At 39.1% G+C, this 26716-nt stretch overlaps 1 protein-coding gene across 8 annotated transcripts in view; it reads right to left on the reverse strand.

Moving 5' to 3' along the window:
• SYT16 (synaptotagmin 16) overlaps positions 1-26716 on the reverse strand; it is a 245696-nt gene that overhangs the window by 107504 nt on the left and 111476 nt on the right. For 6 of the 8 annotated variants that reach the window (XR_007190212.2, XM_048219942.2, XM_048219941.2 and 3 more), the window contains exon 2: positions 24892-25068. Coding sequence is in view for 5 of the 8 variants with exons in the window: in XM_048219942.2 (XP_048075899.1) it covers positions 24892-25068 (177 nt within the window). In the remaining 3 variants the exon portion in view is untranslated. Of the gene's footprint in view, positions 1-24891; positions 25069-26716 lie in introns of those variants that run through there. The other 2 variants (XM_044377665.3, XM_044377663.3) reach the window with 1 other exon arrangement.

Raw genomic sequence — 26716 nt, forward strand, 5'->3', positions numbered from 1 at the left:
GTCTTTTATCTGTAGCATCATTTGCAAATATATTCTCCCATTCTGTGGGCTGCCTCTTAGTTTTTTTGACTGTTTCCTTGGCTGTGCAGAAGCTTTTTATCTTGATGAAGTCCCACAAGTTCATTTTATCTTTTGTTTCTCTTGCCTTTGGAGATGTGTCATGAAAAAGGTTGCTTTGGCCGATGTCGTAGAGGTTGCTGCCTATGTTCTCCTCTAGGATTTTGATGGATTCCTGTCTCACATTGAGGTCTTTCATCCATTTGGAGTTTATCTTTGTGTATGGTGTGAGAGAGTGGTCAAGTTTCATTCTTTTGCCTGTAGCTGTCCAATTTTCCCAGCACCATTTATTGAAGAGACTGTCTTTTTTCCACCGGATGTTTTTTCTTGCTTTACCAAAGATTAGTTGCCCAAAGAGCCGAGGGTCCATTTCTGGGTTCTCTATTCTGTTCCATTGGTCTATGTGTCTGTTTTTGTACCATGCTGTCTTTGTGATCACAGCTTTGTAGTACAGCTCAAAATCCGGCATTGTGATGCCCCCAGCTTTGTTTTTCCTTTTCAACAGTTCCTTGGCCTTTTCTGGTTCCATACAAATTTAAGGACTATTTGTTCCAGTTCTTTGAAAAATGTCATCGGTATTTTGATCGGGATAGCATTGAAAGTGTAGATTGCTCTAGGTAGCACGGACATTTTAACTATGTCAATTCTTCCGATCCATGAGCATGGAATATTTTTCCATCTTTTTGTGTCTTCCTCAATGTCTTTCAAGAGTGATTTATAGTTTCTAGAATATAGACCCTTTATGTCTCTGGTTAATTCCAAGGTAACGTATGGTTTTTGGTGCTATTGTAAATGGGATGGATTCCCTAATTTCTCTTTCTTCAGTCTCATTATTCGTGTATAGAAATGCAACTGATTTCTGAGCATTGATTTTGCATCCCGCCACATTACTGAATTGCTCTATAACTTCTAATAGTTTGGGAGTGGATTCTTTTGGGTTTTCCATATAGAGTATCATGTCATCTGCGAAGAGAGACATTTTGACTTCTTCTTTGCCAATTTGGATATCTCTTATCCCTTCTTGTTGTCTGATTGCTGTTGCAAGGACTTCTGATACTATGTTGAATAATAGTGGCAAGAGTGGGCATCCTTGTCGTGTTCCTGATCTTAAAGGAAAGGCTTCCAGCTTTTCCCCATTGAGAATGATATTTGCTGTAGGCTTTTCATAGATGGTTTTTATGAGATTGAGGAATGTACCTTCTATCCCTACACTCTGAAGGGTTTTAATCAAGGAAGGATGCTATATTTTGTCAAATGCTTTTTCTGCATCTATTGAGAGAATCATATGATTTTTGAATTTTTCTTTCTGGATAAAATCTAAGACACCAATCGATTTGCGAATGTTGAACCACCCTTGCATCCTAGGGATGAATCCCACTGGTCATGATGGATAATCCTTTTACTGTACTGTTGGATTCTATTAGCCAGGATCTTGTTGAGGATTTTGGCGTCCATATTCATCAGGGAAATCGGTCTGTAATTCTCCTTTTTGATGGGGTCTTTGCCTGGTTTGGGGATCAAGGTAATATTGGCCTCATAGAATGAGTTTGGTAGCTTTCCTTCTGTTTCTATTTTTTGAAATAGCTTTAGGAGAATAGGTATTATTTCTTCTTTGAATGTTTGGTAGAATTCCCCAGGAAAACCATCCGGGCCTGGAGTTTTGTTTTTTGGAAGGTTGTTTATCACTGACTCAATCTTCATAAATAATTGGCCTGTTTAAAAAATCAATTTCTTCCTGTTTCAGTCTTGGTAGTTTATAGGTTTCCAGGAAGGCCTCCATCTCTTCCAGATTGCTTAATTTATTGGCATAAAGCTGTTGGTAAAAGCTTCTAATAATCCTTCCAATTTCAGTGGTGTTGGTTGTGACCTCTCCTTTTTCATTCATAATTTTATTAATTTGGGTCCTTTCTCTATTCTTTTGGATAAGTCTTGCCAGTGGTCTGTCAATTTTATTGATTCTCTCAAAGAACCAGCTTCTAGTTCTGTTGATCATTGGCATGAAAGATGGTATTCCATCCCTTTACTTTCAGTCTGGATGTATCTTTAGGTTCAAAATGAGTCTCTTGTAGATAGCAAATGGATGGGTCATGTCTTTTTATCCAATCTGCAACCCTGTGGCATCTTATGGGAGCATTTAGGCCATTTACATTGAGACTGATTATTGAGAGATATGGTTTTAATGATGCCATGTTGCCAGTAAAGTCTTTGTTTCTATAGATTGTGACTTTCTGTTCTGTGTCACTCTTGGGGCCTTTTTACTTTTATAGAACCCCCTTAATATTTCCTGTAGGGCTGGTTTTGAGGTTACGAAATTGGTCAGTGACTGGCGATTCTGGAAGGTCTTTATCTCTCCATCAATTCTGAATGACAGCCTTTATGCTGGATAAAGGATCCTTGGCTGCATGTTTTTCTCTGAAAGAGCTTTAAAAATGCCCCCCCAACCCTTACTCTCATTCCAGGTCTGTGTAGACAGGTCTGACGTAATTCTGATACCTTTGCCTTGGTACGTGAGAAATTTCTTTGCCCTGGCCACTTTCAATACTGTATCCTTGGATCTAATATTTGCGAATTGCACTATGATGTGACGTGGTGTAGGTTTGTTGTGGATGAGCTTGGGAGGGGTCCTCTCTGCCTCTTGGACACGAATGTTTGTTTCCCTTGCTAGATTAGGGAAGTTTTCTGCTACAATTTGTTCAAATATCTCTTCTAGACCTCTGTTTTTCTCCACCCCCTCAGGGATGCCAATTATTCTGACATTGCAACGTTTTATTGAGTCAGTAATCTCCCGTAACCTACATTCCTGAGTGTGGATTTTTTTAAGTCCAGATTGTATTTTAGCTTTCTCTTCTACTAACCCATCCTCCAATTCGCTGATACGTTCTTCTGCCTCATTCACCCTGGCCGTCAGAGTCTCTAGTTTTGCCTGCATTTGGCTCATAGAATTTTTAATTTCTGCCAGGTTCGCTCTCATTTCAGCCCTTAGAGATTCTATATTCTCATTAACATTTTCGTTAATACTTTTTTCAAGTCTACACATCATCTTGACCATTGTTACTCTGAATTCCATTTCTGGTAATTTGGTTATATCCATATCCATTAGTTCTGTGGCAGAGGCCACAGACTCATTGTCTTTTCTTTGCTGGGGGGGATTTCTCCTTCTCGTCATTCTGATGAGGAGAGGGTGCAGGGTTGTCCAGAGCCCAAATTAGTTACTGGGACCCAGGCCGTGCGCCCTTGTTTTATAGGGATCTTAGGGATGTGGGCTTCCTGATTTTTCAGCCTGCCTTCTGGGGGAGGAGCCTGCCGCGCTGATACTCAGGCAACCCTATTTGGGTAGAGTTTCCGTGTCCCCTGCGAGGGGGGATGGGGATGGGCACACTGTGAGCTGGTATTTGTTCTCTGGTGGCTTTTCCTGGCGATTTGCTGTGCCTCTTCTGAGAGTCAGAGCAGCAGTGGCCGAATCTCAGCCTCTGTCTCAGAACAGAGGGATCGCAGACCATTCTCCACTGATGTTCTGGCCACTTTAACTCTGTTTCTGTTGGTGCTGCTCAACCCTGCAGCGTCCCCGGGATGTGCGCCCCACACCCGGCGTCCCAGCCCTCACTTCCAGGGCCTGTGCGTCTCTGTCTTTTTTGTTTCTAACGCTGCCAGCCGCCAGCCACCCTTGAGCGCTCCCGGAGCTCCCGGTCTCAGTATGGTTCCAGTGAGCACACTGGAGCTCCGGTTTTCAGTCTGGTGGCGCGCGCTCCCCGGCTCACGGTCTCAGTCTGCTCTCTCATGGGTGCCAGTCCGCGAGTCCACCTGCTCCCCCGTGCAGGTGGCTACCACTTCCCGGGGCCGAACGTGGCGGCTCCCTTCCCCTTCCATTTATCTTCCAATATCTGTGCGCGGTTTCACGGCTCCCCGTTTCGTACCTCAAGACTCAGTGCTGGAGATGTTCATTTGTAGAGATCCAGATGTATCTTCCTGTGTCTCAGGCTGATTCTGTGGATGTTCAGGCTGGTCTGGTACCTATCCAACTCGACTCAGGGGATCAGCTGAAAAAGGGGTCCCCTACTCCTCCGCCATCTTAACTCCCTCCTCTTTCTGGTTTAAAACCCAAGAATTTACCAGTGTTGGGCAAAAAGCATGTAACACTGAGGCTGGATATATTCAACATTAAGTTCCCTTTTCAGATTGGTTCTATACTTTTGTCAATAACCTTTGCATGGACCGATTTTCGGAAAGAGGTCAAATATCAGTCTATATATGAAACAGTGTCCAATTGTTATATTCCAGAATACTAAAAAAGGAAGGGCAACCTATGGCTGGAACCTGAAAAATTACCTAGTTAGCAACATTGGAGACCTTCTATTTTATACTAAAGCAGTCTAAAGCCAAAAGAGCTAAGTACTGGCAGAGTAACCAGGGAGATATCTTTGTTGCTTAGATAAATTTCAACTTCGTTGGTACAGCACGCCAAAGGTAATAGCAGATGTATACCTGGCATCCTAGTTCTTCAGGAACTTTCTTACAGCTGAAATGACAAAGCAGCTTCTAGTATCATAATAATAACTTTCTAAAAACGCATAGGAAAAGAAAAACAGTAAAGAAAAGATAGTCCAGGTCCTTGGATTAGAAGGAAAAATACATGTAAGGTCTGTGGTAGCTGAGAAGGCTCACTATTTGAAATGAAATTTCATGATATTTCATTATTATAAGAAGTACAAAAAAAAAAGCAAAAGTTAGGTGCATGTATGTTTAACGTAAGAGCTCCTACCATAAACACAACTGAGGAAAGTTTACAACCTCTCAAAGTACTGAGAATAAACTAGCAATCTAATAAAGAATTAGTAACCATTAAGTCACAGGAGTAAATGGCGTAGCATAGGGAATCTAGTCAATAATATCATAATAGTGTTTTACAGCGACAGATGGTAGCTACACTTGTGGTGAGCACAGCATAACATGTAGAGAAGTTGAATCACTATGTTACACACCTGAAACTAAAATAACACTGTGTGTCACCTATATTCAAAAAAAAAGTTTTTAAAGTATTAGTAACAGCCAACAAATAAAGATGAAAGGAATGCCATTGATATATTCCTAGGGGCTACATTACATTTCTTTAAATATCATTTTAATTAGAATTCTATTTTAATTGTAAGAGTGTTCAATTAAAGTCAATTTAAACATAGGAGATGACTAAACAGTAAACACTCAGGAGTCTTTTCTGTAGGGGGGAGAACTATCAAATTCCTGAGCCATATGCTTTATCACATATTTTGATCATCCTCACCAAGTATAATTGTGAACAGAAAAGATATGGTTCCATACCCAGAATAATAATGCTCATGGTCCTTTAAAGGCTGTTAGTTAAATCTTTCTGACCCCATTTTCTATCTGATGACAGATGCTTGGAGGAAGGGAAGAAAGTTATCATCTAAGAAGAAATACTGGCTTCTGGGAGACATGCCTTAAAAATGGATGTTATTTTGGTGAAAGATAAAGTGGAAGCCTGTATGCCTGTATGATTTTTAAAGGATTATGAGCTCCTGGAGAGAGTCAAACACATTCTGAGAGAAAAGAAAACGTTTCCAGTAATATGGTCCCCAGGTAACCTAGCCCCAAATCAAAATCTTATACAAGTTCATCTAATGAAGTGCATTAATGTTTAGCAATTTTTAAAGGAGAAATCACCTTGGAAAATCTGTTCTTATTCTCTACCAACATCTGCAGGGCGGGCATAAGCAAAAGTCAAGAATACTGGGTGTGGGGATGGGTGAAATAGATGAAGGGGATTAAGAGGTACAAACTTTCAGTTATGCAATGAATAAGTCACAAGGATGAGAAGTACAGCATAGGGAATACAGTCAATAATATTGTAATAATGTTGTATGGTGACAGATGGTAATGTAGGTAAGTAATGACACCTACCATGGTAAGCAGTTCATAATGTATAGAATTGTTGAATCACTATGTTGTATACCTGAAATTAATATAACAGTGTTTGTCAACTATACTTCAATAATAAAAAAGTCATTTAAAAAAAGAAAACTGGGTTAATTTGAAGTGTCTTCTCATAGCCATCAGTTAACTTCCTTGTGTCATCTATTAAATGTGGGTAACTTATCACTGACTTCTTAGAGAGGTCATAAGGCTAATTAAGTCTATGATTTTTATGACAATTATCATGCCTTTCAGAGAAAGGCATCTTGTATCACCTGGTGTGAACAAGAAGGCTTAGAAACATGAATAACTCATGGAGTCAAAATAAGAACTATAAAATGGGCTGTAATCCATCTTTAACATGATTCAAAAGAGACTACAGGTGTTTTCTGTTAAGAGCAAATTTGTTATGTATGTGGGTAGGGATATGTGTCACTGAGATGAAATATCTTTTGTAGCATTTGTCCAAAATACGTTCTAAAGGCTGGAATCTTAAATATAAAACGGACTACTGAAGACTATTTATGTCAACAATATGGATACAATACAGCCATATTTTCATTGCTAGGGCATGTGCAATACAACAGACCCTTCACCAGCAGGCTTCAGGTGGGAGAGGAGGGAGGCAATTAGTGTAAAGCTAAATGTGAAATTGCCTTATAATCAAAACATACTTTCATCAGTAGACATTGAGAAAAATGAGACAGCGTGAAGAAAAGCAGTAGCAATGGCCTTGGAATCACACAAAACAAAGCTCAGTGTTGAATAATCTCTTGGTTATGGGACAGCATGGGGTAAATCACATTACCTGGGTGCACCTAAATGTCTTCATCTGCAATATGGGGAGCACTACCCCTGTCTTGCAATTCACAGTGGCAATTAGATTACACAATGTTTCTAAAGCACCTAGAACAGAGACTATTACTTAACAGGCCCTGAATATCAGTTATTCATTACTAATCCCAAACTTGTGACATTTTAAAAGGTGAAAACATATTAAACTCTTGTAGTCTTTTTTGTAATGTGCTAAGACCCCAGAAACATGATACTATCATTATAGCTAACATGTGCCAAACACTTTACAGCATGTAATGCTTCTTGACAACTTATATGAATAAAAACTCTTTATGAAAGATATTAGCCTTCCAAGTTTATAGTTGAAAAAAAACTGAGGCTCAGAAAGGACAGGGGATTTGCCCCCCAGGGTTCATATCTATAATAAAGAACGGAGCTAGTATTCCAATTCTCCTTTGATTTCCAAATTCTTGCTTTAACCACTAACCCAAATCTTCATAAAATGCCAATAAGACAGTGAAGACCTTAGAAATAAAAAATATGAAGGTATTTTCTTCATTAGCGGCCAACGTGACGTTCAAATCCTGGTTCATCTGACTCCAAAATCTATTCTCATTTTGTTTCCACTCCACCTCAGCCTATTTCACTAATGAAACTCTTCAAAAAATGAAAACTGTTGGAATTCTTTTTCTAAAATAATTGTAATGAAGTTTTTAAAAATTATTCTGAACTACTGCCTAAGTTGAGGAAGATTTATTTTAAAATATATTTTTCAAACTATCCAACAGAGAGCTTTGTGTTTGAGGATGAAAACCTCAAAAAAGACTAGGGTTGGGTCAACCAGAGCTTTAAGTTGCTCAGTGTTTTTTCCATTTTAACAATGACACCTTTTCGATATTCTCCAAGTTTCCTAAACCTATTCAGGATTTTAGACCATCTATTATATTCAAGGTAGAATGGCCTTCATGATTTTTTTAAGACACATATTGGATTGTGTCATTCCATGTTTGAAATGACTTAAAATTACTTCTTCTTGCTTCTAAGATATAGTCCAAAATCCTCCACAGGACTTAGGAGGCCAAGCACGCTTTGACCCCTTCTTACCTTTAACCACTCTCTATTTGCTCTCTGTTCTTCAGTATCTTGCCCCCTCCCTTCAGCAACTTACTTCTACAGGCTCCTCCCACTGGTTCCACTGGCCAAGACTGTCTTCCTCCCTTCAGTCTTCCTTCCTGTCCCCCAAAGCCCATCCATCTCTTTTCAAGGCTCAGCCTGACAACCAGCTCCCCATAATTCAGACTCAATTATGTCTCCCTGAAACAGTCTCTTTTTTAAAAAAAACCTATTTTATATATTTATTTAATAGAGAGAGAGGGGGGCGGAGAGGAGCAGAGGGGGACGGAGAGGGATAAGCAGACTCTGCACTGAGCATGGAAACTGACACAGGGCTCCATCACTTGACCCTGAGATCAGGACCTGAGCTGAAACCAAGAGTAAGCCACTTAACCTACTGAGCCACCCATTTGCACCTAAAATAGTCTCTCTTAACACCTTTTATTCCTTCTTATTAACACTTACTATATTGTAATTGTAGGGGTTTTTTTTAATCCCCCACCTACCTCCCCTCTGGTAACCCTCAGTTTGTTCTCTATAGTTAAGAGTCTGTTTCTTGGTTTGTCTCTTTCTCTTTTTTTTTTTCCCTTTGCTTGTTTTGTTTCTTAAATTCCACATATGAATGAGATCATATGGTATTTGTCCTTCTCTGACTGATTTATTTCTCTTACCTTCTCTTTTTTTTGACTGTTAAAGCCTATTTTTATTTTATTTAATTTTTTTTCTTACTCTCTAACTCTACCCATGTTGTTGCAAATGGCAAGATTTCATTCTTTTTATGGATGAATAATATTCCATTTTGTGTGTGTGTGTGTGTGTATAACATCTTCTTTATCTATTCATCAGTTGATGGACACAGGCTGCTTCCACAGTTTGGCTATTATAAATAATGCTGCAAGAAACAGAAGGGTGCATGTATCCCTTTGAATTAGCCATTTCATATTTTGGGGGTAAATATCCAGTTGTGCAATTCCTGGATCATAGGGTAATTCTATTTTTAATTTTTTGAGGAGCCTCCATACCATTTTCCACAGTGGCTGCACCAATTTGCATTCCCACCAACAGTGCAAGATGATAGCTTTTTCTCCACGTCCTCACCAACACTTGTTGTTTCTTGTGTTTTTGATTTTAGCCATTCTGACAGGTGTAAGGTGATATCTCACTGTAGTTTTGATTTGCATTTCCCTGATGTTGAGTGATATTGAACATCTTTTCATGTGGTTGTTGGCCATCTGTATGTCTTCTTCAGAGAAATGTCTGTTCATGCCTTCTGTTTCTTTATTGGATTATTGTTTTTTGAATATCAAGTTGTATCAGTTCTTTATATATTTTGGATACTAACCATTTATCAGATATGTCATTTGCAAATATCTTTTCCCATTCTATAGGTTGCCTTTCAGTTTTGTTAATTGTTTCCTTTGCTGTACAGAAACTTTTTATTTTGATGTGGTCCCAATAGTTTATTTTTTGCTTTTATTTCCCTTGCTGCAGGACACATATCTAGAAAAACGTTGCTACAGCCAATGTCAGAGAGATTATTACCTATGCTCTCTTCAAGGATTTTTGTGGTTTCAGGTCTCACACTTAGGTCTTTAATCCATTTTGAGTTTAGTTTTATGTACAGTGAAAGAAAGTGGTCTAGTTTCCTCTTTTTGCATGTAGCTGTCCAGTTTCCCCAACACCATTTATTGAAGAGAGTTTTTCCCATTGTATATTCATTCCTCCTTTGTCAAAGATTAATTGACCATATAATTGTGGGTTTATTTCTGAGTTTTCTGTTCTGTTCTATTGATCTATGTGTCTATTTTTATGCCAGCACCATACTGTTTTAATTACTACCATTTGTAATATGACTTGAAATCTGGAATTGTGATACCTCCAGTTTTGTTTTTCTTTTTCAGGATTGCTTTGGCTATTTGAGTCCTTCGTAGCTCCATACAAACTTTAGGATTGCTTATTCTAGTTCTGTGAAAAATGCTGTTGGTATTTTGTTAGGGATTGCATTAAATCTATAGATTGCTTTGGGTAGTATAGACATTTTAGCAATATTTCTTCCTCCAACTTGTGAGCATGGACTGTCTTTCCAGTTCTTTGCATCATCTTGAATTTCTTTCATTAGTGTTTTATAGTTTTCAGAGTACAGTCCTTTCACCTCTTTGGTTAAGTTTATTCCTAGATATTTTACTGTTTTTGTTGCAATTGTAAATGGGATTATTTTCTTAATTTCACTTTCTGCTTCTTCCTTATTAGTGTATAGGAATGCAACAGATTTCTGTATATTGATTTTGTATCCTGCAACCTTACTGAATTCAATTATCAGTTCTAGTAGTTTTTTTGTGGAGTCTAGAGTTTATAATTGTAGCTTATTGATAACTTATGTAATTATTTCTTTTAACATCTGTCTTCCTCATTATACTAGAAGCTCTATGAGATCAGGTAACAGGTTAGTTTTGCCTTTGCCTACTGTCAGCATTTAGTTGCGTGACTACCATAGCAGAGGCAATCAATGGTTGTAAATATCTGAATATACCTTTTGCAGAGTCTCAAAGGGATCCCTCACCACTACCACCACCACTGCTATGAAGAGCACAGACTGGTGAGATCTGAAAGATACCCTGCAACCAACAATTATACCATTTTAATTTGGATCCCACTATGTTTGTGATGAAGAAAATATGAATCCTACATCTAATGAAATTTTTGTTTACAGCCAGAAAACCATTCCAGCACAAAGTATTAATCTATTATACATGTTTCTGCTAGGTCTTAGGACATGGCCTCATATTCTTATTTATACTGGCCCCCTTCTGTCTATGAATGAACATATCAATACTCTTAAGTTGGAACTCTCAACCTAAATCAATGCTAACAAGTGCTCAGTATTTTTCCTTCTGTTTTCCCTCTTCATTTGTTTACATAAGCTTCAAACTAAGCAGATAGTAAAATTGTTCATTAAAAAAATGACTATTGCTACACATTTTATCTCCTTCATTAGTGGTTATCAAAATAAGGTCTCCTGGGGTCCTTGATGACTCGGCTCTTAGAATAGTAATGCTAATAACATGACAATATCAATACTTCTGTGTCTGGCAAACATTAATAATCAGTTCCCCCTGGGAGCCCATCAAAAGCAGCAGACTTAATGGGATCTTTGTGGTTGCAAACACAAGGAGGTTAGGTGGGTGGTACATGACGTCTCTCAGTCCTGCCTGGTCAAAGTGGTCCCAAGCAAAGAACATTTGAAAACACTCCTTTCACATTTCCCTTCCCACTGGTGGGAAATTTCACATAAGAACTGGGAGCCCTGCTTTCTCAGCACAACAGTGATCCAAATGTTCTTAACTAATTCTATATACACGTGTCACCTATTTTATAACATTATATATAGTCACACAGATTATATTTAGTTAAATCAAAATGCTAGTTTTATTTCTATTTTAAGCCAACAATGCCTGTTTTTTACTTCTTCCTTCTCTTTCGCTTTCAATCCTTCCAATTTCTCACTAAAAGATATGAAAGTTTGATGGCTGAGGATTAGCAAATGCCCCTGAAGTCCTCTGTTAGCACAGTTCAGTCCAACGAGGACTTACTACCATCGCCCATAATGAATGAGATTCTACTTTCTAGTAATGAAATACGAATCTATCGTTCCAAAAAGCATACTGGTATAAATGTGAGTCCTAGTACAGAGCAGCTAATGAAAAGAAAAATCCTCCAACTGATATGGAAAGTGACATTTCACACTGGTATACCATTTCTAAACACAGTCCCACACAAAATACACATTCTGGTTAGTTTGAGATGCTTTGGGGAAAATTCTAAATGGAACTCTTGCCCTAAAATGTTATTAAAATGAATACCAGTTTAGGTCTTTGACTATAAAGCCAACCCATGAGAAAAATTTAAAAAATGTTAAACTCTGACATTTTTCCAACATAGAATGATGAGCTACTGAGTATACCTTTAGTAAGCATTATTGTTTAGGGGCAGAAGAGTGATTAAAGGATTTGGGAAGATTAAAAAAACAACTTAAAAAAAGGGAGAGAACTTTCTGCTAAAGAGTTCAGGTAAAACATTGAGAATTTCACCATACTTTCTACAATGTGCCTTATAATGCCATGACTTGTATTTTGTTTCAACCGCCAGGGAAAGCCGCCAGAGAACAAAAGCCTGGAAATACCGGCTCACAGGGTGCCCATCCCCATTCCCCCTCGCAGGGGACACGGAGACTCTACCCAAACAGGGTTGCCTGAGTATCAGCGCGGCAGGCCCCTCCCCCAGAAGGCAGGCTGAAAAATCAAGAAGCCCACATCCCTAAGGTTCCTATAAAACAAGTGCACACTGCCTGTGTCCTGGTCAATAATTTGGGCTCTGGGCAACCCCGCAACCTCTCCTCATCAGAATGACAAGAAGGAGAAATCCCCCCCAGCAAAGAAAAGATAATGAGTCTGTGGCCTCTGCCACAGAACTGATGGATATGGATATAACCAAATTATCAGAAATGGAATTCAGAGTAACAATGGTCAAGATGATGTGTAAGCTTGAAAAAACTATTAATGAAAATATTAATGACAATATAGAATCTCTAAGGGCAGAAATGAGAGTGAGTCTGGCAGAAATTAAAAATGCTATGAATCAAATGCAGGCAAAACTAGAGGCTCTGACGGCCAGGGTGAATGAGGCAGAAGGACGTATCGGCGAATTGGAGGATGGGTTAGTAGAAGAGAAAGCTAAGACAGAAACTTGGCTCAAAAAAAATCCAATCTCAAGAACGTAGGCTATGGGAGATTACTGACTCAATGAAACGTTCGAATGTCAGAATCATCGGCATCCCCAAGGGGGTGGAGAAAAACAGAGGTCTAGAAGAGATATTTGAACAAATTGTAGCAGAAAACTTCCCTAATCTAGCAAGGGAAACAAACATTCATGTCCAAGAGGCAGAGAGGACCCCTCCCAAGCTCAACCACAACAAACCTACGCCACATCACGTCATAGTGCAATTCGCAAATATTAGATCCAAGGATACAGTATTGAAAGTGGCCAGGGCAAAGAAATTTCTCACGTACCAAGGAAAAGGTATCAGAATTACGTCAGACCTGTCTACACAGACTTGGAATGAGAGAAAGGGTTGGGGGGGGCATTTTTAAAGCTCTTTCAGAGAAAAAAATGCAGCCAAGGATCCTTTATCCAGCAAGGCTGTCATTCAGAATTGATGGAGAGATAAAGACCTTCCAGAATCACCAGTCACTGACCAATTTTGTAACCATGAAACCAGCCCTACAGTAGATATTGAGGGGGGTTCTATAAAAGTAAAAAGGCCCCAAGAGTGACACAGAACAGAAAGTCACAATCTATAGAAACAAAGACTTTACTGGCAACATGGCATCATTAAAATCATATCTTTAAATAATCAGTCTCAATGTAAATGGCGCAAATGCTCCTATAAGACGCCACAGGGTTGCAGATTGGATAAAAAGACATGACCCATCCATTTGCTGTCTACAAGAGACTCATTTTGAACCTAAAGATACATCCAGACTGAAAGTAAAGGGATGGAATACCATCTTTCATGCTAATGGACCTCAAAAGAACGCTGGGGTAGCAATTCTTATATCAGACAGATTGGATTTGAAACTAAAGACTATAGTTAGAGACACAGAAGGGCACTATATTATTCTTAAAGGATGTACCCAACAAGTAGATATGACAATTATAAATATATATGTCCCCAACAGGGGAGCAGCAAGATACACAAGCCAACTCTTAACCAGAATAAAGAGACATATAGATAAAAATGCATTAATAGTAGGGGACCTCAACACTCCACTATCAGCAATAGATAGATCACCTAAGCAGAAAATCAACAAAGAAACAAGAGCTTTGAAAGCCACACTAGACGAGTTGGACCTCATAGTTATATATAGAACGCTACGCCCCAGAACCAAAGAATACTCATTCTACTCTAATGCCCATGGAACATTCTCAGGAATAGACCATGTTCTGGGTCACAAAACAGGTCTCAACCGATACCAAAGGACTGAAATTATTCCCTTCATATTCTCAGACCACAATGCTTTGAAATTGGAACTCAACCACAAGGAAAAATTTGGAAGAAACTCAAACACTTGGAGACTAAGAACCATCCTGCTCAAAATAATTTTAAAAGAAATATTCAAATGCCCTAAAGGTAAGATTTTCTCCAACACCGTCCTCTTACATTAAGTGCCCCACACTTATGTGGGATGACAACTGTAAATTGCCACTCTATAGTCAATGCTCGCTGGAGAAAAACAAAAAAAAAAAGAAAAGTTTTAAAGCAGATAGCGATTTCATTCTGTAACACTGACATTAATTGTTCCTAAGTTTTAAGAACTGTTTTGAAGACCCAGAGTATAGGAACTAAGACAACAAGATTCAAAATGTTTTTGGAGTTCCTAAATTCACACACTTCAAATAATACCTGTCGCCTTGTTGTTAAACCTCACTCAGCAAGCCTAGAATAACACAGACTTGCAATTATTATGAGATTTTTTGTGAATAAAGTATTTGCTCCTTTAAGTGGGTTTTAGAGGGACGCAGATATTTTTATGGAAATGTGTAACCATAGACATGTCTTTTCTTTTACTGTCATCTGTCAGGCAAAGAAAATGATGATATTTTAAATCTGTTACTCCAATAACTAGCTTAAAAACTGATTACTCAAATAGCTAGTTAAGTATATAAACTCACAGACACCCACTTTAGTGCAGAAAATGATCTGTGCTACTAACTATTTTACACAAGCAATCCTTTCTCCTTCCCGCCCACCTATCAAGTGAAGTTTTCTTTTTATTTAAGGCATGTGTCTCTTTAAAGTATAATAAGCATTGCTGTCTTGTTGACAAGAGAAGCACAAAAACCTAATGTCCTTCAATAAATGTAACTTTTACCACCTGTGGTATCCTCCAGACACTATGTATCTCTGGAAGATGTCACAAAGAGAACAACTGTTGTTAATGATGCCATTCTTTCACACCTGTAAAAGCACAAGCTCTAAACTTACAAGCAATTTCCTGATCTATAAATGAAAGTAACAGGTTCATCTCCACTACATCAAAATCCCTCAAAGCTACCCATAAAGTTGGTGAGTTAGTTTCAGTATCTCCATTCAAAAGGATGTATGTTTAAGGCCTCCTCATACAATACTGAGGATGTGTGCTGATGGAGGGGAGAAAGAACTTCAATCCACCAAGCAATAAACATTTAGTGGGTGCCTTTATGTGGACTGCCAAGGTTGACAAAGGTCTACCTAGAACTCTGTCATAAATTCCATGCTATGGCTATTTCTAATGCAAAAAGGCTCCAGAATTTCTGCCAAAATTAAGACTCAGGACTATATATGTTAGATATATAGACATACACACACACCTCCATATGTTATAGAGTCATTGGAAAAGTGAAAACTCATGAAAGGCATTTTCTACAGTTTCTGAAATAGTGATGTGTGTTTAGGGAGTTCTCACACTTAGGTGTTAAACATTTCCACAGCATACTTCCAGAGAGCTTCAGATTTGTTTTTATTAATATCCTAGCATCACAGAGGAAGCTCCAATGCCACAAGAATCTGTTTCTAAGGTAACTCATTATATACCCTTCTATAAATAGCTCAGAAAGCAGAGCTCCCCATATTCTAATTGTAAATGTGCCCAGATTTGTCAAAGGTCCTCTGAACCCTTAATCTAATGTCTCCCATCTCTAGCAACCAGCTAGTGTGTAACATGTTCATTTACTGGGTCAAATTCTTGAGCAGGGGATAATAACCCATCATCTAAGTTGCAAGAAAACAAATAGTAAAGGATGAGAGCTTTTAAAGAGACAGATCTATTCCCTCTATTTCCCAAGGAAAACAAGGAAATGGAGACAATAGAGTTTAATTTAGAAATGAATTGTCTTTGTTAATATTTGTTGAAATTGAGTGATGGGTACGTGGGATTCATTATATGATTCTTTCTCTACTTTCCTGTCTAAGAATTTCTATAACAGAAAGTTTTTAAAAAGTGATCTCTTGGGGCGCCTGGGTGGCACAGCGGTTAAGCGTCTGCCTTCGGCTCAGGGCGTGATCCTGGCGTTATGGGATCGAGCCCCACATCAGGCTCCTCTGCTATGAGCCTGCCTCTTCCTCTCCCACTGCCCCTGCTTGTGTTCCCTCTCTCGCTGGCTGTCTCTATCTCTGTCAAATAAATAAATAAAATCTTTAAAATAAATAAATAAATAAAAATAAAAAAATAAAAATAAAAATAAAATAAAATAAAAAGTGATCTCTTCCCAACCTCCTTACCATTATACACTGAAGGAAACAAGAACACAAACAGAGATGTTAAGAAAGCACCTGTGATGGTTGACTTCATAGGTCAACTTGACTGAGCCGCAGTGCCCAGTTATTTGATCAAACATTACTCTGGATATTTCTGTGAGGGTGATTTTTGTGGATGAGAGTAACATTTAAATTGGTAGACTTTGTGTAAAACAGAATGCCCTCCATAATGTGGGTGAGCCTCATCCAATCAGTTGAAGACTTTAACAGAACAAAGATTGACCTCCCAAGAGCAAGAAGGAATTTCACCAGCAGATAACCTTCAGATTTCAACTGCAACATCAGCTTCTCCCTGGGTTTCTAGTCTATCAGCCCACCCTGTAGATTTTGGACTTGCCAGTCTCTATAATTGTATAAACTAATTCCTTGAAATAGTCTCTCCCTCTCTCTCAATCTCTCTCCTTCTCTCCATCTCCATAAAATGGAGAGTGCTCTGTATCTCTATTATTAAAGATGTTTATATTTATATAAACTATTTAGATATAGGCATAGGTATGGGTTTAGATAGGTAGCAATAGAGATAAATTTAGATATAGGGTACGATAACTAAAAAGTCTGTAGTGGCTATTAGGAGTTTATTAATAAGGATTCTCCAGAGAAAAAGAAACAATATTATGTGGTATGTGTGCATGTGTGTGTGTGTGTTTCTTTCTCTACCCAGCAATGAGCAAGATGTGTCCAACCCTATCCAGAGTAAATCTTCCCACCGTATCAATTATTATTTTAATCCCCAACAGTATTTGTAACAATCTATATTTTGTCTCTTTAATTTCAATTTTGTTTTTGTCTCCCTTCATCCAAAAATTTAATCAACTAATTTCCATGGGAGTAAGGACTACATCTTTCTTTTTCACCATTTTATTTCTAACACTGAGCACACTGTAGTATAACACAGATTCCCAACAAATAATACTGAATGGATGAATGAATACTCTCAAACCAGCAACTTCTCAACCGGGTTCTTTGGAATTCGCACCTACCAAACAAGGTACAATTAGTCATACTTTGATAGGTCCACTGAGAAGTAGTCTCAATTATTTGTGTCTTAATCAAGTCAATAAAACAAGTACCTAGACAACACAATGAGACATACCATGGCTTGTCTTAATGTTCAAACTTTTACAGCACCTCAATTCTCAATTTTTCATCTCATGTATTATGTTGAATCATATGAAACATCCAATCTACAAAAAGAGTAATTCCATAGAGTTCAACCTAATATAACACATAGTTAGAGAAATGCATATTTTATGCAAATTAAGGCCTTAAACTCAAAAGAGAAATTACTTTTCAATTTAGATTATCGAAAACTGAATCTTCCACTCTAGGTACTACCCTTCAAGTTGGGTCTTGTTTTGCATAGTCCTCATTGGGGAAGAATGACATAAGAAGTATAGAGGGGCTATTCCATTTATCCTACTATTTCAGAGCAAAAAGGTGGGAAAAAGATGGAGTAGTTTTAAAAATTATCCAATCCATAACTCTAAAACAAACTATCATGCAATCCAGAAGTGTGTAAATTGTATAAAAAGCATTTCAGTGGCGTGTATACTTTTCAGTTATCCTATTAGAAAGAAATAGGGGTGGATCACCTGGATAGCTCAGTCAGTTAATTGTCCAACTCTTGATCTCAGCTCAGGGTCATAAGTTCAAGCCCCACATTGGGCTCCATGCTGAGTGTGGAAGGAAGGAAGGAAGGAAGGAAGGAAGGAAGGAAGGAAGGAAGGAAGGAAGGAAGGAAGATAATATTGAACTTTTTTTAATTCCAAAATATTTGATTCATTTACAACTCATCTGAGTTGTACAGATCTACAGGTGAAGAAACCTAGACTCTGGGTACAGGTATAAAATACAGTGTTAAAGATGACATCCAAAACCTTCCAGTAGAGTATGGATTCTACTGAGTTTACAGTACCCTTAAAAAAAAAAAAAAAACCCACCCTTTTCTGCCTATAATTAATCCATCAATCATACCAGACATAAAACACAAAGAAGTTGATGCTGGTTACTTACAACGAGATGAGCACATGGCCAAATGTCCCTCTCACTTCAAGGAGCCAAAAACAAATAAAAAAGTGAAACCATTCTTATCTGCTGGTGAGTACCCTTTATATTTTTATTTATATATCTGTTTCAGATCGTGATTGATACCATTTTGTAAAGTTTGTCATTGATCTTTCTTATTTGGGTATAAAAGGAAAACATAATGTCAAAATCATTCAGAAAACTGGAAGTTTTATTAATGGGACAGCCAAATTCTTCTGTTTGGGTCAAATTCACTAAAAGTTTGTAAAACTCTCTGAATCTTGAATATGAATTGGAATTGGTTGTAATTTGGCAACTCTGAGTAATTTCATAAATTTAGTACTTTCTCTAAATATCTTATTTTTTTAATGCCTGTACAGAAGTAAACTGCTGGTTGTGTCACGGTATGTGCAGGGCTTTGGAAAGGGAAAATATCATAAAGAGAAAAGCTTGCTTGATGACCAAGGCAGAATTGAATTGAACTAGTCAGGGAAGGAAACATGTGGGGAACCACCAGACGGATACCTTGTGAGCAGAAGCAAGGTGGATTTGGCCAGTGTTAACAATCTGTTCGCACACTATCGTTCTTGACCTGAAGGGGGGAATTAGCTGTGAACCTACCCCCACGTCCATCAATGGTGCTCCACCCTGGCCACACCTTTAAGTCACCTAGTATTCTTTGTAAAGCATATGATTTGTCCTGCCACTGTCACTCTCCATTCTGATTTAATCAGTTTGCAGTAGGATTTGGGCACCATTTTTGTTTTGTTTTTTAAGTTTCCCAGAATTGAGACCCAGTGTAGTTCAACTGGGCTTACAGTTGGAAAGCATGTTAACTGATGATTACAATCCATATAGTAAACATTTGAGAAGGTTTTGTTGCATCTCCTTGTAAGAATCATTCTAACCCCAGATGGGGCATGTGGAATACCACTGAGGAAATTGGAGAAAAGAGAATTTTGCATCCAATTCTTTATCAACTCTCCTAATTTGGAATGATTAAAAACCACTTCCAGGTAATGGTTTCACCTCCTTTCCCCCTTGTAATGGCTGAATGGTGGCCCCCAAAAAAGATATGCCCATGTCCTAATCCCTGGAACCCATGAATGTTGGAAGGGTCTTTGCAGATATAGTTAAGGATCCTGAGATGGGATCTTCCTGGATTATCAAGATATGACCAAAACCCAGTGACAAATGACACAGAGAGCATAGGCACACATAGGAGAAGGCATTGTGAGGATGGAGGCAGAGCTTGGAGCTAAGAGACTGTGGCCCTGCTGACACTCTGATTTTAGACTTCTGGTCTCCAGAATTGTGCCAAAAATAAATTTACGTTGTTATAAGACACCAAATTTGTGACATTTTATATGGCAGCCACAAGAACCCAAACCTCCCTTTCCTTATTTTTTCCTATCCCAGAAGTTCAAAAGCATGAAGTAGTAGACTGAGTCGGAAAGATTCGGTGGGCAGAAAAAAAGTGTGAAGGTCTGGGCCTCTGGCTTTGGGTGCTCTTGGACGTAAGTCCCAGCTCTGCTACTTTATAGGTTGGGGGGGGGCGGGGATGTCTCCCTGACCTCCAGTTTCCTAATCTACAAAATGGAAATAATAGGACCTATTTATTGAATTGTTTAGTGGGAAAGTTGTATTTGAACATATTCTGACCTAAATACAGAAATGAAATAAAAAATATTTGACAATGGCAGCCATCATAGCCAGAGCAGAAGGAAATGGCACAGAATGGAGGCCCCTGCTGGACCAGAAGCTAACGTATTTAGCTGCAGGTAAAGAGGTGAGAGTGGTCCTGGGGAGGCAGCAGTCAACTGGGCCTTCTTTTCACCTGATGGGGAGAAATTGCTGCATTTTAACCACCTTGCTTCTGAGCCCCCGCTGAGCACTAGCTGAGTACCAGCTTCCCCTAAACGTACAAAAGCTTTTCTTCATGTTGTCTCATGGCACTCTTCTCTTTCTCCGTGGCCCCCCTTCCCGTGCTCAGTGCTGAGAAACTAAACTTCAGGTTGCCCACTCAAAGGAATTCAGTCAATTTCATTTTGGATAAATAGCCAGTCTTTGGAATTTCCATTCTCACCCTCTTTTTCTGATATAGCAGGGACCGCAGGTGGAAGCTTGTTCGCCATGTGCCATTTCCCACTCTGGCTCCCTTGACCTCCCCAGGAATTGGCCTCTATCCCTACAGCTTTCCCCGTGAAGTGTTCCTATCTGCAGTACTTCCTGGTGATAATTTCTGGCTACACGAGCTACACAATTTTCAAGACCCAATGCAAAGTGAAAACTTAGGGACCACAGTTCAAAACTCATTAAGAATTTTAAGACGGCAACAGCAGAGCATTAAACCAAGCACAGGGTCCCTTCTAGGCATGGATGCATACCCATGAAGTAAACCCTGGTTCCAGAAGGCTCCAGGTAGTTCACCCCTAGCCTTTGCTACAGGCCCACCTCACCCCAAGTTGCAACAACTCCCTGGAAGGCTCGTGGACTCTCATTTCTCTGCTGTCTTCTCCCACCCACAGGGCCTTGCACAAACTTCTAAATCCCCTGTGACGTCAACTGCTCACCTGAAGAAATACAGGGTAGTCTTTTCAATTTCTTTCACCTTCCATTCCCACCAATGTGTTCTACCCGCTGTAGCTGCCCTTGGTCCACATGGGACACATGTGAGGCCATCTCCTGACACAGTTCTAAATGGCAAGCACATGGCACTCTACTTTCTCCCTCCTCCTCAGGCCATGTTGGCTTCTGATCTCACCAGAACTACTCCAACCCCACCCACATCTGCCACCCTTCTCAGAGTCCAGACAAGGTCTCAAGCCCTCTGTATCTCTTTCCCTGCCATCTTTCCAAGCCATGGGCTTCCCTTTCTAGCAACGGAAGGGCCTTCTTCCCCTCCCTGTCTGGGAATAACTGTCCACACAGCATATCCTCTATCCCTTCCACATTGTGCCTCTTAAAATGAAGGTCTTTGCTCCAATTTCTAAATGTTGTCTTTGATGTATAAAGAGAGGTTTTGAGGGAGAAAAAAAAACAGAAAAAATTCCTCTCTCTTTCTCTCTCACAAAGCTAGGCTTCTTTAAAAACTATTATCTCACAATGGCAGTTTGATTTTTAATCAGGTTTTTCTCTCAAAGCTGAATGATGCCTCCTTTGTTACAAGTAGTACCTGCCCTTTCCTGAAACAACACTAATACTTTGCATAAAGAAATCAAGTAATGCATATAACATACTTAGCAGGTGATAGCAATATTAAATGCTAAATAAGTGATAGCTGTCAGTTGTCACTGCCTAATTATTATTACTATCTGCGTTATTAGGAAGAAAGAGTTGCAGTTTCTTTCTCCCTTTACCAACTCCAAATAGAACAATATGGGTAAGTTCTTTGAACTTTGAAAACTTTATAGCCTAAAAGAAAGCAAAGTATTTTTGTCAGGTAAGTTTTTGCATGATGGCTTCAGAAAATAGATTGTCACTCCTGCCTCTGTGATATGACCACACCAATGAATTCTTTTATTCTTCAGCATCTCACATATATTAGATTATAATTATTTGCTTGCAGATAGTCAGCCCTTTTTTGATCTATAAAAATGGCATTTCATATGGTTCAATCTAAGAGTGGCATGCTCTAGTTGACTTTTAATCATTTTTATTAGGTCTCTTCCATTCATAGACTGAGATCCAAAGAAGAAATTGCTATGGTAACCCTAAGAATCCAAGAGGACTACATGAGAGAAATTGGGAGAAACCTAGTCCAGACTCAATACTTTGAAAATGAGGACTTGAGGCCCAAAGAGGTGAAGTGAGCTTCCCAAAATATCGCAGCTAATTAGTGGCAAAACTAAGCTCTGGCTGTCTTCACCGTGCTTCTTTATATTTGCCAAATTCTGTTAAGAACATCCCAATTTCACTGAGAAATCAGTACTCTGAGGATGGTAATTAAGGCAAATATCAAGACTTAGATAAAATCTGGGATAGAAGCACATTTTTCGAAAAGACTTTTGATCAGTAATAATTAGACTTTTTTTTACTGATAATTAAACTTTTAAAGGGAGAAATGTCATAATGAAGGTGTATGGTTCTTAGACATTATAATTTGGAGATTCTCCTGATTAAACTCTTTTTAAAGCTCCCTTTCTATGACCCCACTCTGAGTTTGAGACATGGATTTTTCAGCGTTTCGTCAGCTGACAGCTTCTGGTTCATGCTTTATTGTTATTGTTTCAATATTATCTTCAAACCCCAACTTATTTGCAAGTATAATTCATAATTGTCTCTAAAATACTCAGATAACATGTCAAACCAGACAAAAAAATCTAAAATAGCTCTAACCTTAGCTCTCTATACCCATTATAGTTTGCAAAGGAGAAAACATCACCAACTTTAATCTCCCAATTTAAGTACTGAATACAACGTGTTCATGGGGGATGGCATTCCTAGAAGCCATTACTGTGACTGCTATTTTGTTAATGCTGCACAGCTATGGTTCTATTAGGACTTTCACTATAGGCATCATGCTGGTAACTTTACAAAGGTAATTCATTAATCTAGATCAACCCTGTAGAGGATGTATTGACTATCTCAAAATACAGACGAGGAAACTGAAGTTTAGTATGGTTCCATAATTTGCCAAGGTCACACAACTGGTGACAGCCAGCTGCTTGAGGGGGGGGAGAAGTGGAATCGCTATAAATTTTACCTTCAAACCAACCCATGATCAAGCAGAAGCCTATCCACCACACACACCTATGTCCCAGTTGGGACAGTAGTGGCTAAACCATTTGTAAGTCCCCGATTTCACCTGGCAAACTCTATTTAAAATATCCCATTCTATTTTCAGAAGATGAGTCAGATGTCCCAAGCAGGATCCAAAAGATAAGGCTACAATGCCAAATAGATCACCAGACCTGCATTTATACCACCTATATTATCTCCTGTGATTATTTAAAAATATGTACACACATTCTTTGATACTCTTCCCTTCAAAAGTGGAACATAATTTCCCTTCCCTTGAATGTAGGCTGTAAGTACAAAGCAGAAAATGACTAGCATATGATGGAAGTGACAATGCGGGCCTTCCCAGACTCAGTTATAAAAGAAACTGTGGCATCTTCTTACTCTCCTGTCTTGGATCTCTTACTCAGGGGAGCCAGCAGCCATGTCATAAATATCGTCCAGCAGCCCCATGGAGGGTTCTGTGTGGATAGGAGCTTGGGGCTCCTGCCATCCTGGAAGTGAGTCCATCAGCCTTGGTCAAGCCTTTAAATGACCGCAGGTGACATTCTAATTGCAACCTCATGAGAGATCCTGGTCTATAATTACCCATTAAGCCAATCCCAAATTTGTGAATTTCAGAAACTACAAAATAATAAATATTTGTTGTTTTAGGCGCTTGTATTGGGGGATATTTATTATGAAGCAATAAATAATTAATTACACATTTATCTCTAAATATGCTTTTTCTTATAACAAAGCAATAAAGCTGAACCATGGATACAAAAGCTGCCATATCAATAAGCCAAATATATTCCTTGGTCCAGGCTCGCCTCAAACATACCCAGGAGGTAGGATGAGTAAAGGGTGTATTCCTCAAGGCCTTGCCCCTGCTCAAAAAAATGATTGTTCCGGGGTCCCTGGGTGACTCAGTCGGTTGGGCATCCCACTCCTGCTTTCATTTCAGGTCATGATCTCAGGGTTGTGAGATTGAGCCCCACATCAGGCTCTGTGCTCAGTGCAGAGTCTGCTTAAAATTCTCCCTCTCTCTCTCTCTCCCTCTGCCCCTCCCCCTACTCATGCTCCCTAAATAGATAGAGAGACAGGCAGATAAGATCTTTAAAAAAATAAATAAGATTGTTTCTCCATCAGTGACATCATGTCCCATATGGGGCATGGGAGAGGAAGTGAGAATTAGACTGATTTTTTTTTTTTTAAAGAGAGAACGAAGTTGTTACCTGTACAATAAGAGCACTATGTTTAAATGTCCAGCTTCTGTGTGATGATAACCGTCACTCTGTGGTAACCTCCTGTACCACACGGCTCTACACTTCAGCGGTTGAAAATCAAGCATGTCCTTTAAGAACGGGAAGCCAATTATTTCTTGAAGTATGTTATTTTCCTCCAACAAATTGAGGGCGGTTAGTAAATGATGTAGTAGACCCAGTGAGCTGAAGGAGTAAAAATCTCCCTTTGGAAAAGTGCGTATTGCCGTATGAGGTACAGAGTGCTCCCTAATGAGGAAAATCTCAAAAACAGGCCACTGAAGTGAAATGCCAACACTGCTCCAATATAATGAGATTAAAACATACCAAGGCTCTTGTCAGTGAAAAACCATTTTTTGTCAAGCATTAGTCAGAGGGAAAGTCAACCCAGGCATCTAAAAAGCTAAGACGACAGGAAGTGGCGGTCAGCCTTTTCCCATCTGCTCTTCAAACTCGAAGGAGGGCATTACTTTCACAAGGCTAATGTATTCTTTGGTAATGTCAGTTCATCGTGTCTACCACAGCAGTGGCCAAACAGCCCACGTGTGATTTCTTAATGGGAACAGTGACACTCTTCCCCTGACCCAAACCACAGCAAGCTGCCAAGCTCAGGAGAATGTAAATCATCATGCTTACCCAGCCCCTCATGGATCCCAGTCTTGTCTTTAGAGTGCTTCCTTTTTCCTCGTTGCTCCAGGCACGGAAGGCCTATTTTTTCTAAATATATCTTCTTGTTGATGAAGAGGAAAAGGACGACCAGGAGAACAATAAAGACCCCAACTGCTGATAAGAAGCCAATGGCTTCAGGAGGAACTGGTAAGAGAACACAAAAGAAAAAAAATCATCACAGTGAAAGTAAACCAACTTTTAGTTCTAACAACTGATCAAAGGTTATGTTTATTAATTAGAGTGGCAAATGCTCTGCAAGTCTTAATACTTGCTGGCATTCCCAGGACTGCGTGCAGGAGAAAGGGAAAAAAAAAAAACACTGTTGCCCGCGACATCCGGCTAGGCTGGCTCTTCCGATGACAGATCTCTACACTTAGGCACTTGTGCTTTCTTCCTCTCCTCAGCCTAATATTCAGCTTCAAACACAAACTATAAGAGAGATACCTGCCAAATGGGCTGAGCTGGAAATGGTTGATCAGTGTTATAAAAGTAAGACCCTTAAAAGTAAATAAGCCTAAAGCTTAAAAACTAATGACTTGAGACAAACTTTCAGACATCTTCATTTATCAGTATTTGCAGCTGGAGAAAAAGTCACTTCTTGGATATAGTTTTGCAAATCCAGCTATGCAGTATGATGGTTTTCATCATCAATGGGGACAAGAAAATTCCTAATCCATGCCATCCATGTGAACAATCAGAAGTCTATTTTGACTGCTAATATTTTAGAACTCTAGAAAGCGAAATTCCATCTACCTCCTCCTCATCCAAATATCTTGAGCGTTATCTGACCTTGGTTACGTGCTGCCCAGTGTTCCTGAAAGAGTCCCAGTCATTGAGTGCAGCTATGAGGTGCATACAGCAGGGAGACCAGAACTAATTCAGGATTGAGGGAAGACTCCTCTAAAGAAATGATATTTGAGCCAAGACAACAGTCGGTGAAGAAATCCAGAAAGCAACCTGATTAAGGAATTAATTACAGAGCAGGTGTCAATAAGAGTTATTCAAGGGAGTTGGATACATGGAAAGCTATGAAAATGAATCTCCTAAAAGCAGCTTTACTCCTTGGGCAGGTTTAATATGTAGACTGATAATATGAAGGGATAATATTTACTTCACCCTACCATTCAGATACATGGCCAAAGGATGAATCAAACTGGTTCCAGTGCCATGGAAAGATAAAGAAAATAAATGGTACTGCCTTACAGAACCAATCCAGTGGCAAGCCAATGAAAGAACAAACAAAACAAAAAATAGCAGGCGAGATAGTAGCTTGGTAGTCTGCAAAATGACCATAGTGTCTGCTATCAAAGCCAACATATACCATGAAAAAAAAAGTATGCACATATTGATTATTCCCGGTAGTAGTGCTTACGGACATGGGTTCACCAGTTATATTGCCTGAGAGACAATCGCACTCTACCACTTATTATCTGCGTGGCCTTGAGCAAATTATTTAACCTCTCGGTGCTTCAGTTTCCTAAGCAACAAAAGGAAATAATAAATAGAGCTATGTCAAAGATTAAACATGGTAACACATGGAAAACAATTTGTGTGTCACCGGACATATAGTGAGTTCTCAAACAAGAATAAACATCTTCCCCAACATCACCATCATCATCTTTGCAGAGCTGTTATCTAGGAACAGTCATTTGAAAAGATACAGGCACCTCTATGCTTATTGCAGCATTATCTACAATATCCAAGATACGGAAGCAGCCCGAGTGTCTATCAATTGATAAATGAATAAAGGGGGTATGGGATATATACCCAATGGAACATTACTAAGCCATTA

This window comes from Ursus arctos, unplaced genomic scaffold (assembly GCF_023065955.2).
Source record: "Ursus arctos isolate Adak ecotype North America unplaced genomic scaffold, UrsArc2.0 scaffold_25, whole genome shotgun sequence".
Taxonomy (NCBI): domain Eukaryota; kingdom Metazoa; phylum Chordata; class Mammalia; order Carnivora; family Ursidae; genus Ursus; species Ursus arctos.